Below are 14,466 nucleotides of genomic sequence, written 5' to 3'. Positions count from 1 at the left end.
CAGAAGAATTTATTAAATATTAGTATTCTTTGCACTCCTCTCCCACTTGTACTTGGAGAAAATCCAAGGGTGGTGACCTAAATCCATTGAAGTTAATGGGAGGGCATCAGGAAGCTCGGAAACAGGTACTATGCAGTACGCTTCCCTGATGAAAACAGAGCAATACACCAGTGGGTTAGGTTACGTTCTGATTCCCCTAAAGTCGTTAGGAGTGTTACCATTTGCTTCAATGGCAGCAGAATTGCTACTGTAAGTTCGAACAGGTGGAAAGGTGCCCTGGTATAGAAAGCTAAGACTTGAACTGCAATTTTGATTTTAAGTGTTGCTGTTAAGATGTTTTCCTTTTTTGACAAGCCTTTTTGATAGGCTATTTGGCGTGTGCACATTCAGATTTATTGTGTAAACACAGATGCACACTGCACAGCAGCATAATATGCACACCTCTTTGGAGAATATTATGGCTTTGCTGATTTAAAATCATGTCAAAAAGCATTCCTCTCTACAAAAATATGTAGGGGCCACCCTACTTGCCAGCCTCCAGTATGGATACTGTTATTAGGGTCTTGAGTTGCAAGATCTGAGCAACTCTAAGGTGCTGCAGGCCAGCACTTAGAACTAGCCTGCTGAGAAAAATAAACAAGCTGCCAAATGAACCTAGCATTTAGAAAGCCAGAACTTTGCCCAATTACTGTTATTTAAATTATTAGGCTACAAATTTGGGAAAATTAGAGTTAAGAATGAGGCAGCCTATTTTTATTTTCTTCTGAGCTAAAACATTCTCCTGCACATTTCCTTTGGTATAGAGCATGTTTTCTGGGAAATGTGAAGCCAGGTTTTAAACAGGCAGTGCAGCAATATTCATTTGTAGCCACAGTCCCTCATGTTTCGGTGATTTGTATTCTTGGTTAACTCTCCGCTCCTAAAACATGAGCTTTTGCACTGTACTCCCTGGTGGAATCACTGCCTGGCTCCTATTTGGCTGTGCACCCTATAACCTTCCATAAGGTATTGGCTGCTCTTTGGCCCAGCCTCATGACTTGTGCAGAACTGAGACCTTCTCTTTGAGTTGTAGCATGTATAACAGGAGCATGAGCTCGGGATTCTTTGTACAGCAAATAAGTCCTGTTTTGGAAAGACATGGTAGTGAGAGCAGTTTCTGGAGTGAAGGCCTTTTTCTTGGTCCTCTTACTTGTCATCCTGTCATTGCATTTCCCCTAAAAAAGCATTGTGTTGATATTCGCCTTATAAGTCTGAATATCAAAACTTCACATAAGACTTCTTTTTAAGCAACTACCAAAAGCATAAAACCAAAAGATAAGCAATCTTTTGTGTAGAGATAATACTGGAGTTAAAAAAAAAAAAAAAAGAGAGAGCAAGAGAGGGCGAGAGAGAGAGAGAGAGAGAGAGAGAGAGAAAGAAAGAAAGAAAGAAAGAAAGAAAGAAAAAAAGAAGCAGAAAATGAGTTTATTGCTCAGATTGGTTACCTTAAGAATAATTTCTAATGTAAAGATACTAGTGAAGACATAGTCTGCATTGCCTAGGATCTGAAAAATAAGCACAATCGGGTTAGTTGTACTGAGCGTGACCCAGGAACAAACAGGCGTGTGTGTTAGCAACAGATAGTGGCAGAAAACTAGTAAGCTTGTGAACAGGTAATGGTAGAGAAGATGGGCACTTTACCTTCAGAGCAATTTCAATGGTGAAAATGACAGTAAAAACTATATCAAAATAAAAGAGAATCTGTAAAAACAAAAGGGAATAGGAGTGGGGAGGGTAGATCAGTGACTGGCCACCAGAATGGGAAATCACAGTTCAAAATCAAATGCACAAGTCTCCTAACAAGGGAACAAGGAGGGCTATATAGGAAATGGTTTTGTAATGACGTCCTGTTGAGTGCAGTGAAGGTCCTGGCACATAGGACAAGCAGCACATTACATGAAATCTTTTCGGAGTTACAATCCCATAAAGGCTGTGGAGGGAAAACAAGCTTTTGGTTGTTGTTATAGGATTTTTTTTTCTATTTTTTTTTTCTTAATGTGATAACGCACAGACAATTCAAGTTTTTTTCACAAACAGATTTCCAAACTGAGAATACAAGGATATCTGGTCTCTCAGTGGAAAACATGAGATTTTTTCTCACTAACTGCCATTCAGGCTTGTTTTGTGTCTCTTGTGAAGGAAGAAAAACAGACTGCAAATTGATGCTCTAGCTCATTTTTTTCTATACCCTGACTTGCCCTGGATTAGGATGAATAACAAATACTCTGCCAATTGAACAGAATCACAGTGACCATAATTTGATCATGCACTAAATGTGCCTAACTTATATCTTGCATCTTTCCATTGGCATTCTGTGTAACAGGCAAGCTGAAACACCCCTTGTTCCAATGAACTTAGACCCAGTGGTGGGCATACCTATGGCATGCATAGCAGACCACAAGAAGGGGCCCTAAAGTGTCACAGAAGGCAACAGCAAGTCTGGAAGGGTTAAGTGATTTTTCTAAGTAACAGCATCAAGGATGGAGATGTCTTTCACTGCCCATTGACCTACAGCTCACAAAAGTAAATGGAAACTTTTAAACTTACTACTGGGACCAGAATTGGACTCCATTTGTTACCAATATATTCCAATATCCCAAACCATTTTGACGTTATCTATACCGCAAATGGTTAAAACCAAAAGTATTGTGCCCTTGGATTACTGTTGTTTTAGCTTAACCAAGTTCTAAACCTGAAGGCCAATATAAGGAAGCAGTAGAAACTTGATCATTTTCAAATTTAATCCTTTAGTGCTAAAATACTAGTAAACATACAGAACTATCCTTCCCATCCCACATCTCTTTATTGTATCTAGATGGTCTTGCTCTAATACAAACTCAAAGGTGGCTAGATTCTTACAGCTTGGTATGCCATGGGCAATCGGTAGCTATTGCAAACTACAGGGTTAATTTATATTGCACCCTTTAAGCATGACCCCAACCTAGAGTGATTTGCTGACAATGAAGGTCAAATGGGGACATATATCATTTACTCCTGCTGCATAACCTAAAGCCCCTTAGGTTACTGCTGGATTTTTGACCCCAAGACTTACGCAGAAGTTGTTTTCTCTTCTTTGAGGATGGCTTAGGGTCTATAATTTTTTTTTTTTTGCAAATTAAAAAAGGGCCTTTTCAAGGATGGACAGACCTCAGTTGCATTCTATATTAATTCCCACACATTATAGCCGGAAATGTCCCCTTGCATTGCTGCCTTCTAGGTCCTGACATTTGGTTATTATATCAATGGTATAATTTTATAATGTATGTGCCAAATTCATGGGTACTCTAAGGCTGCTTTGCATGACTCCATTGACATAAAGCAGCCATAAACTTGATTAAAGTGGATGATTAAGCTGGGCCTGCAGCTGCTTTACATCACCAGAGCACTGCAAAGCAGCTACGGCATACTGGTGAATCTGGCCCCAAAGCTGCAGCTAGTAAAGACATTCCATATAGATGAAATCACGCCTAATGGAAATGATCACTTCCCACCTGTGCAGGTGGTACTGTTTACCAGCAGGCATACTTATTATTATCTAAATATATATTTAATCCAGAATATATTAAAATGAAAGAGCACCTTGCCAGGATGCAAACAGGAGAATATTGTGAGACCATAAAGTTTTATGTCTTGCTTGGGATTTGAAGGCTCTTTGATCAGACTGGAGAGGCACTTCCACAGACTTGCTGCCTGAGCCCTGTGTGACACAGGAAAGATGCAGCCACTAGCCCACCCCAGGACAGATGAAATATCCAAGCCTCTTTGCTAGCCCTTGCAGGAGGAGGTTCTCTCTGTTCCTGTCTTCCTGCTCTGGGACAGTTTGTATCAACAGCAGTACAGGGCCACAGAAGGTGAACGCCTGATTATGTTGTCCCAGCATGAGGGCAAGGCAGCGTGTTTGTATTCATCTTGCTTGCTTTCCCTCCCAGGCACTGAGCAGGATCCAGTCTTACTGTTCTACTGTCAAAGTGTAAAGGCAGACAACATTTGCAACCCAAACATCTTGTCAGTGTCCCCTTGCATGATACATTTTAAACACCTGTACCTGTAAAAATTAAACACATCAGTGCAACATCAGCAGGTTCAAATACACAAGACAACACTTTGCCACTTTGCACCAAAGTTTCAGCTCTTTTATCTTTCACTTTCACTTTTATCTTTCACAGTTTTCACTACTCTTTTCTTTTCTTTTCTTTTCTTTTCTTTTCTTTTCTTTTCTTTTCTTTTCTTTTCTTTTCTTTTCTTTTCTTTTCTTTTCTTTTCTTTTCTTTTCTTTTCTTTTCTTTTCTTTTCTTTTCTTTTCTTTTCTTTTCTTTTCTTTTCTTTTCTTTTCTTTTCTTTTCTTTTCTTTTCTTTTTCTCATTTAAATATCTCTGCTATAGATTGTACAGCAGATTCTGTGGAATGTCAGAAGCCCATATGCCAGCTGACATCATTCTGCAGTGCTAATACATGTTGACATACATTTAGCCCTAAATGGTGGGCACACTCAGCCATGCACAAGTGGATCATTACTGACGCGTTTGACTACTATTTAGCACCCTTCTTCAGGACAAAATGCAAAGCAATGCTGAGATACGTTCAGGAATCAGCTTCCATTAGCACCTTCTCTGCATGCACATGTGCATTTAAATGAAGGCTCAGGCCAGAATTCTTCTGCTAGGTAGAACAATGAGCATTAAATTAAAGTTTTAATATTAATAAGTAAATAAATGGCCCACTGTTTATGCCTAGAAAGTTCCTCCAGCTTAAAGGCACCAAAATGCCACTGCAGACAGCAGAGGTCATAAGTCTCATATATGACTGCTGGCAGTTGTGATTCCTGTATGACCCCAGATAAATGGAAACTACCACTGGCAGTTAAGTACTGAACATTTCAAAAGGCTAATATGAATGGTCAGGAAAAAGGTGAGAATGTATCTATGTGATGAATGCCTTCCTCTTCTTCCCCCAGCCTGGCAAGGAGAGGAGCACAGCATATTTTCTGAGGATTATCTCAAACTCAGTGATAGCTTTGCAGGTTGCACTCAAGCAGCCTGATTATAACCTTGATGACACCAATTTCCTCCAAAGTGACTGCATCAAACTCAAGAATTTTACTCCTGATTCACAACCAGTGTGAACAAAGAGAAAATCAGGCCTTGGGCTTTTTAGCTCAAAAGAAAAAAAAAACAAAACCAAAAAGAAAACAAACAAACAAACAAGTGGCAGGAGAGGAAACATTCCAAAGGGAACTTGTAAATCCCCTGAATTTGAATTATCTGAACCCCAATCAATGTTTCTACGGCCCATTTTTAATGCCTTAAATTCCAGGGAGCAATAATTTTGCTTCAGTCTCCTGTCCTTCTACCCCTAACAGACACTTCTGAAACGAACTAGAGGCCAAATTCTGCACTGATTCATGTTCCCTGCAAAAAACAATGATTTTACACATAGTGTACAAAAGGTAAAAATCAGGGCAGAGAATCACTCCCAAAGCCTCTGATGCAGTATTTTCTGCCTTTCCTGGCTACGACTCATGATCTGCTTGTACCACGCCTCTAATACACAGCGAGGGAAGGAGTATGGTAAGCATACTTGGTTCCTAAAGGAGAGGTGTCGGACGGGGTCCTCAGCTGCCAGGGAGATGCTGCTGAGCAAGATGAAAAATAGGATCAGGTTGGTGAAAATGTTATCATTAACGATTCGATGGCAGTGGACACGAAACCTGAAAGAGAGAGGAGAGGCATAACTTTATCTCTCAGAGAACAGCAAAACCTGGGAAACATTTCCCTCTTCCTCTTTTGCTGGCAAGACTGGCCCTGGAGGATTGCTCTGCAGAGCAGCTTCCCTCTGCCCCTGCAGCAGGGAGAGCAATGGCCCAGGCAGCTCTGCTTTGCCCTGCTAGGTGCTGGGCAGCCTTGGCTCTCTGTGTCATGCAGTGATGGTGACTGGCTGCCTGCAGGACTCATGCTTGGTGTGTGATTTAGATATGTGCCTTCCATACAATGATAGCAGGATATGAGGAGTTAAACTTTATAACAGTCCTATGGATAATTCTAGAGGCACTTCATTAATCTATTTACCTCTACTTTTGGCTGTTAAGCCTCCAAGCCCCTATTATAGCAATTTTACAGATGATTGCAGAGGTTAATTTACTTTTCCAACAAGCAACAGTGTGTGGGTGGCAAAGCTGACATTAGAGTCCATGAGTCCCAGTCATCATCAGGCTCTCCCTGTTGCACATACCAAGGAGGAGTGGCACAAGCCCTGCTGTGGGAAGACAGGCTCTGAATTCTGCTGTGCTTTTACGGCCCTGCCTTACTTTCAGACTGTTTGGAGGCAAAGTCCCCAAGGGAGACATTCGGATACATGACACTGTACAGATCACTGAACAGTGAGATAATTTCTGAACCTTTAAAAGATATATTCCCTTGTGGGCCCTGCTCAGCCCTCCACTCATGGCACTGATCTCACGCATTGGTATTGGAAAGAGAAGTGGGGCAATGTGAAGCCACACTGTATGGAGAAGCCTGAGGGAAGAGTGTGAGAGAAAGACAATTCTTCTCAGCCTCCCCTCAGTTCTATGGACTCTTATCCTCCTCGTTTCTTTTCTTGCACGCTTGTTCTTGGTCAGTGACAAGCAGAAAGACAGGAACTCCTTACTGGGAGTATTTTTTGAGAAGATATTAGGACAAGAAGCTCCAGCCTCATGCTTGCCTGACTGCACGATGGCTTGCTTGCAGTTTGGACCTGAATTTGTTGGGTAGTTCCAATTACTGACTTGCCTCTGAGGCTGTTATTTCCAAAGCTTTGATGATTTGTGTCTTCAATCAGACTTGCAGGTGCCCTGTCCTCCCACTTAATGCTGTCAGAGTGCTTTCTACATTTCTGCTTACACGGAGATTTTATGCCAGGGTGAAAGACAGAGTGGTCAAAGGTGGTCTCTGATATTAACTTTTGGAAGGGAGCTCTGCACAACATAACCTTTGGGGACCACTGTGAAAGGGGTACCTGCTCTTCTCCTCCTTGCTGCAGCTGAGCAGCCTCTTAAATACCTGTTGTTAGGACTGAAGATGAAAAAAGCACTGGCATCAGGCATGGGCACAGCCTTTTCCTTGAGGTGCAGTTCAGACATTGGGCGAGGTCGAGGGCCAACAGGCATCTCAGGTTCTTCCTCATCTTCCTCTGCTGCAAGAAACATCTTTATTTTTTATTTCACACAAAATGCTTTTATTTTATGCATAATACTACCCCTTATAGAGTACCGTGGCATTTGTTTCTGTTGGAACTAGAGCTAAAAACTTAGAATCATCAAAATAAGATGATGAAAGCCTGAGGTTCCTTGTCCACTTCCCTTCTCCAAGGCACCATCCACTGCCCAGCGTCCATCCTGGCAAATATAGATCTAGTCTGTTTGCAAAACCATCAATGCTGATAAATCCACAATATCCTCACAACAATCTCCTCATATGCTTCACCGTCCCTTCTGCAAAATAGCTTCCCCTAATGACTAACTTTAATCTTTCTTTTCTTGCTGTAGTCTAAATCCATTATCTGTTGTATTTTTTTTTCATGGACACAGAAAAAGAGGTAATTCCCTTCCTCTTGCAGAAGGCTTTTACATAGTTGAGGACCATTACTATGTTTCTGCCGGGCTTTCCTGTTCCTAGACAAAAACAAGTCTTTCCTGAGGTGCTTTGTTTTCTAGATCTCTGATCATTCTCACTACTTTCCTTTGGATTGTCTGCAGGATTAACCTGCAGTTGAGGTCCTACTGGTGCAAAGGAGAGTTAATTACCTCTTATATTTATAATACTGTTTTCCTGTTTAAATGTTCTTCATGGACACTTCTTCTCTTCACATTCTTGTATTAATTTGCCATCAGTTTCTGATTTGCATGAACCACAGATTCTGTACCACAGAATGGTTGCCTAGCCTGTCACTTCCCCCTGCATTTGTGCTGCTGACTATTCCCAAGAGTGACACTTTGACCTCATCCTTATTGAACTGCATCTTATTTTCTTCAGACCCTTTCTCCAGCTTATCAGGACCTTTCTTTCTCCTCTTTGTAAGAGCTCTTCATGAAGCCATTGCCACATCACTGAGTACCCTCAAGGAAGAAAATGTAGAGATGGAAGCTAAGTGGCATGTGAAAGAGAACCTTCCACCTTTGAGGATTTCTTCTACCTGCTGAAATCAGATGCTGTTTTGTAAATGATATGATAGGATTTTGATATTTTGAAGTTTGCAATCCTCTCATTTAATTAGCAAGACAGGAAGAAATATTTTAAGAAGGGTGCCTGACAGGTAAGATACAACTGATTCATCTTCCAGCCAACGCAAAGGCGGAAACACTAGTTAAAAAGGTTTATCTTAACTCCATGAAGTGAAATAAATTCCAGAAAGAATCTATTCCTTTAGGATTGGATATGGTACTTGATCTGGTAATGGATGCATCAGAAAGATGCTGGTGCGTCTATCAACATAGATCCCGTCTAGATGTCAGAGACAGGAGAAAAGTGGCCTTTTCAATGCATGTCATTATGGCATGCAAATAGGATTCTTTCTTTACACTTCTGGTAGCAAGAGTTCAGCTAAATTCACTTGATAGATCTTTGAATAAATGTTTGATCTGGTACACAGAGTTTGGACTTTCTAAGCAGGTCCATTTTTTAACAGCTCAATTTCACGTTCTAAAACACTTCATAATATCCATTCTACAGACTTTATTCTTTCAGAAGTAGTTTTGTGCATAGTACTTGAAAAAATGTTGTTAATGTTAATGCTTATATTTATATAATATTACAACACTTTGCACTTGCACCTCTTATCTATAGATTTCAAAGTGGGCTGACAAGGACTGAGGTAAGCACATTCCTTTTCTTTAACAGTCTGGAGTACTTATGTCCATGATCATGTAGGACGTTTGAGAGCTTTCACTTAAAAGACTAGTATTCTGAGTCCCAGTTCTGTGCATTCATTATAAGATCACTCCTTTTCTTAAAGAAAGCTTTTCTCAAAGTGTTTTTTATTTTATTTTTTTTATAAAAAAACTTTTTCAAATGGGTATGAAAAAATGCCTCAGGAAAATGGACTCTTAGCAGAAGGATCAGCCTCATAAAGACCATAAGGAACATTGCTTCTCTCCTCTTTTTCTAATGTCTGTCACAGAGCAAGAAATATATTAATGATTATAACAGCCACCTATCTTCAGACTGGAAAACACATTCAGTTCCTCAGTTATGGAGCAAGAATAATGTTCTAAATGATTTTCATATAAAGTAGGGTCTAGGGCACATAAAAAAGCAAAAACTGAGGGTCAAATACAGAAAGGATAACATGATTACAGTTTCAGCTCAGGTCACTGCCTAAGCTATCTACCAGTATAAAGAAACAACATGCTGCACAGTTGCCGGCATTCATACAAGCAAAGGTCAACACAGTATTCCCATGTTGGCTGGGGAGCTCATTATCTGCAATCTTACACTTTTTCTCTTTTTTCTATACCTAAGGGATATTAGTGTTTAAAAAGTGACTTTTCTATTCAAGCCTCCCATGGAATCATGAAGAAACATGACTGTGAGCTGCCAAGTTCAGTTCTAGTTTTGAACTCTCCTGAAGTTCAAGGAAATTTAAATCTGGGACTGTCATCTTGAGTTATACTTCATTAGAACAGTTACATCCTTTGGTTGTGAAGCCATAAGCACAAACAAGCTTCAGTGCAGCATCAGTGATATATTCAATGGTGAGGATTTTTTTTCTTTTTACTATACAAAGACCAGAACTCTTGGGCAAGGACATTGCTTTGCTTCAAGCTTCCATGAATCATCCCAAGCTTTTACCTTCATCTGACGTTCTGAATTCTTTGTCTGTTTCTGTACCAGACTGCAAGACTTGCTCCCTGTCTTCCTATAATAAACATGTCATCATAATAATCCTTCTAGTGTACACAAATCTCTGGAAGAACTAGTCCCTCCCTCCAGCAAAGTGGCTAGGTAAACTGATGAGCTGCAAGTACACAGTGTATTCTGGGGGCTAAGAGCTACACCATGCAGCAAATACAGTCAGAAGAGGTTACTGAGAAAACTCTGGTTGAGGCAATAGAAACTTCATAGGAAATTGAGTGGGGTAGATGCAGAGAATAAAGGGAAAGCGAATAAATTGACCTTTTCAGTTGTTTCTGTACCCTAGGTTAGTTTGAAGGTTGTTTTCAGGGGATGGAATGATACACAGCCATGGGAGGTTTAAATCATAATCTGAAAATTGGTAGAACTTGCTCACTGCATCTAAGAAGCAATGAGATGTTTCCCTCCAACAACAGTTGAAATGGATCCACATGTGGGAAACGGGCAGAAAAAATGTTTTCCCAGGTGGGCCATATGTGGCTGCACAGCAATCAGCAGAAGGATTCTGGGCTGGTCTGTGGCCACAGGGGAGCTGATGAAGGGACAGGGTACATGTGGGGATCGGGAAATTCTTGCTTGCTAATGCCAGAGAAAGCCTTAGAGCTTTGTTCCCCAGAACTGACTACGCAAGACAGATGTGACGTGCTATATCAGCTCTGAGAGGGCCTTGGTGTTTCTGAGCTTCATATTGCAGAATGGAGTAGATGACTATGCTAAATAGTATCTAATAAGTGATTTACAAAACTTTACTCCATCTGAGCCTTATGGTAACTTCCGTGAACTCTGAAAGAAGTGGTCAGGCAATTGTGTGAGCCATTAGATATTATTTTCAGGAAAAAAGAAAAAAAAGGAAAAAAAAAAAAGTTTTCAGAGTTCTCTTTTCAGGTTGGAAAAGAGAAAAAGTAACTTCACTCTTCACAAAGAGTAGAAAAACAATTCTGGGAACAGCCATGGGGGCCTGTTTAGAAATGGCATTATAAAAAGGCAAACCAAGATGCTGTCCCTTTGCGTTGATAATGCTTTAGGAGATAGGAGCATCCATTCAAATGTCAGGTTCTGTTGAAAAATATGCCAGTCCAAGGATTGGTACTGCAAGGCAGGAGTTTTAAAATGTCTTTACTTAATTTTCTGCCTTCTAATCCTACACATGGCTGCAGATAAAACATCGATGACATGAATTGTAGATATAGCATTTGTCAAATAGACAAAAATGTAGATACAGCTTTTGTCATGCTAGGCTATTTCTAAGCTGTCTACAGAAGGTAACTAAAATGTAATTCTATTATCAGTAGGCTTAAATTTGCTATACAGGTGGGTGTATCTTCACTTGAAAAAATATAAAGGTCTGCAAATCCAAGCCAGCTGAAAAACAGAAACAGAACTACCTCAGCCTGTTTTAATTTATGCTTGTGACTAAAGACTCCCCAGAACACATGAGCAACTGGGGATGGGTGTGCAATAACTGCCCTGTGCCTACAGGGGTGCTTGGAAGATTAAAAACAGTGATCTGCTTCAGGAACTGCTAAAACTGTATTGCATGGTATTGGAAACAGTCTGTTACTGATTAATAGGCTACAAATATGGATCGATACAAGTATAGCAAATGCACAGATCTTTTGTACTGAAAATCAAATTCAATGAAGTTTTCCTTTTTGCCTGTCTGAAACTCTTGTCCATCTATTTAAAGTGAACTATTGTGTCTTTTTTTCACTCTATCACATCGACCTATTAACAGACATTTATTAGGAATCACACAATAGAAAAGAATGTGATTTATTACTTATTACAGCCTGTTACATTATCATAGAAATGAAGAAGGGCAGAGCAGCAAAGGACAACAAAAGGCCCTCCAGTTCATGCTTCTGCCAAGCTAGGATCAACTTACTATTATATTCAAGCCTTTTCTTGCAGATTTTTTGACTTCTGACCTGTTCTTAACATGCAGGGTTTCCACAACCTTCTTCACAATCTTTTCTAGTCTTCACTGTTAGAAAATCCTCCCCAGGTGTTAATCTGTTACTTCTCTTATTCACAATGGAGATGGAGATAATTTTCCTCCTGCCTCTAACAGCCTTTTATGCATTTGAAAATATTTCTCCTGTCTTTCATAACTCAAACAAGCACAATTCTTTCAATCTTAGTTCCTGTTTCCTTCCTGTATTGCATTCACCATGACCTGTTAGACTCTTTCCAATCCAGCCCCACTTCTCTTTAGGAGGAAATTCTTCACTCAGAGGGTGGTGAGGCACTGGAACAGGTTGCCTAGAGAGGTCGTGGATGCCCCATCCGTGGAGGTGTTCAAGACCAGGTTAGATGAGGCCCTGAGCAAACCAATCTAGTGGGTGGTGTCCCTGACTATAGCAGGGGGGTTGGAACTAGACGAGGTCTAAGGTCCCTTCCAACCTGAGCCATTCTATGATCCTCTTAGGTAGAGCACCCAAAATAAGACACAGAATCTCAGTTGAGATCTTATCAATTGCTAACAGAAAAAGAATTGTTTTGCTCTGGTTAGCTTTCATTGGCCTGTTAGAAGAAATCCATAAAGGGAGTAAAGAGTTGTTTTCACCGCTTATAATCTCAATATTTGTTTGCCTTTTGAAAGGCAGTAAAATGTTGTTGACTCCTTTTGAGCTTGTGATCACAGGATTTAGATTCTTTTCTCAAGCACTGTTACCTTACTACTATCACCTAAGATCCTTTATTTTTGAATTATTTATTCCTGCCTATGTAGATCCTAGTACTTTCATTTTATTTAGACCATTTATCCAGTTCCTCAGCAGCCCTTTGAATTCTAATGCTGTCCTCCAGCATGCTTCCTGTCCCTCCTAGCTTCATGTCATCTGCAAATGCAATAGGCATATTTCCTCTTCAATCACTCAGGTCATTAACATTGAACTGAACTGAACTCAGGACAGGCCTTTGAGCCATAGTACCTCACTTGTGCCATCACTAATCTCCACATAAAGGGTCTGACCAATTTCTCTCCCAATCATCTAAGCCATGCTTTCCTAGCTGGTTTATGAGAATGTTATAAGAGACAGTCAGAAGCCTTAGCAAAGTTAAAGCATATGATATCTACTTCTCTCCTGTCTTCAAGCTTTTTCAGCCCCTTTTAGAAGAAAGTGGTTTGATGTGATTTGTTCTTGGCAAATCCATGTTCCTGCTAGTCTTCTTCTTACCTTGCAGTCTTATAGCTTGTTTAATCATTTGTTCCAACAATTTTCCAAGAATGGAAGTTGAACTAACTAGTTTATAATTCCTCTGCTCCACCCCTACCCACTATTTTAAAGACACAGCCTTCAAAAATTCTCAGAGAAAAACTGCTCCATGTTCTGAGATTGCTTCAATCATTTTTTTTAAAGTATTTGAGGACGAAGTTAATTAGGTCCAACTGACTTGAAAACTAGTCTAATGCTCTAGCTCATTTTTTTCCAACTTTAGGCTAAGAGCTTATGCCTTTGAATTATACTAATAATCACACTGTCCTTTTTAATTAAAAAAGTGCAAAAAGGCATTCAGCACTTTTCCCTTCATAAGTATCTGTTGTGGGTCTTCCCTGACCTCAGAGTAATGAAAAAGTAGACTTTTTTTGAAAATAGAGTTGTAGTCATGTAATGCGTGCTGAACAGAGAATCAAATCAAGTACAACTAATTCCTATAGGGATTCTGAAGGAAACGTGGGCAAGTGAAGTGTAGCTAGCAGGTTGAGGGAGGCAATTCTCCCCTCTACTCTACTCTTATGAGACCCTACCTGGAGTACTGCATTGAGGTCTAGGGCCCCCAGCACTAGAAGGACATGGACCTGTTGGGGTGGGTTCAGAGGAGGGCCATAAGGATGATCAGAAGGCTGGAGCACCTCTCCTATTAAGACAGGCTGAGGGAGTTGGCATTGTTCAGCCTGCAGAAGAGAAGGCTCCACAGAGACCTTATAGCAGCCTTCTTTTACCTAAAGGGGGCGAGCAGGAAAGCTGGGGAGGGACTCCTGGTCAGGGAGTGTAGTGATAGGACAAGGGGGAATGGTTTTAGACTAAAAGAGGGTAGATTAAGATTAGTTATGTAGGAGAAATTCTTCACTCAGAGGATGGTGAGGCACTGGAACAGGTGGCATAGAGAAGTTGTTGTTGTACCCTCCATGGAAGTATTCACAGCCAGGTTGGATGGGGCTGTGGGCAACCTGGTCTACCGGGAGGTGTCCCTGCCCATGGCGGGGGGGATGGAATTAGATGGTCTGTCTTTAAAGGTCCCTTCCACCCAAACCTTTCTATGATTCTAAGTGCATCATCTTCTCCCATCATGAAGGCATTATACGTTCAGCGTGCCTGCTACCACAGTTTGGTTATATATGCACTAGCAACTGGAGCTTCAATTCTTTGAATCAAGAATGAGAGGAAACTGAGAGATACCTGGTGCTTCTGTTGTGGGATATGGGCTCTTTTCTTCATTTTCATTTGGCTGATAATCATCCATGTTGATCTAACAGAAACAGAAGAAGAGAAAAAGCCTTTATCAGACAAGGCAGAGAGTTTTCATTCCCTCAGAA

At 40.6% G+C, this 14,466-nt stretch overlaps 1 protein-coding gene across 50 annotated transcripts in view; it reads right to left on the bottom strand.

Annotated features, from left to right (window-relative positions):
- CACNA1C (calcium voltage-gated channel subunit alpha1 C) overlaps positions 1-14,466 on the bottom strand; it is a 494,083-nt gene that overhangs the window by 84,044 nt on the left and 395,573 nt on the right. For 28 of the 50 annotated variants that reach the window (XM_083821259.1, XM_083821274.1, XM_083821245.1 and 25 more), the window contains 4 exons: positions 14,330-14,399; positions 7,077-7,209; positions 5,617-5,746; positions 1,681-1,740 (listed from right to left, as the gene is read on the bottom strand). In XM_083821259.1, coding sequence (XP_083677385.1) covers positions 1,681-1,740; positions 5,617-5,746; positions 7,077-7,209; positions 14,330-14,399 — 393 coding nt within the window. Of the gene's footprint in view, positions 1-1,484; positions 1,545-1,680; positions 1,741-5,616; positions 5,747-7,076; positions 7,210-14,329; positions 14,400-14,466 lie in introns of all 50 variants that reach the window. The other 22 variants (XM_083821285.1, XM_083821290.1, XM_083821248.1 and 19 more) reach the window with 3 other exon arrangements.

Source organism: Anser anser, assembly GCF_964211835.1.
Source record: "Anser anser genome assembly, chromosome: 1".
Taxonomy (NCBI): domain Eukaryota; kingdom Metazoa; phylum Chordata; class Aves; order Anseriformes; family Anatidae; genus Anser; species Anser anser.
The sequence above is the reverse complement of the archived record's forward strand: the minus strand, read 5'-3'. Positions and strand labels throughout refer to the sequence as shown.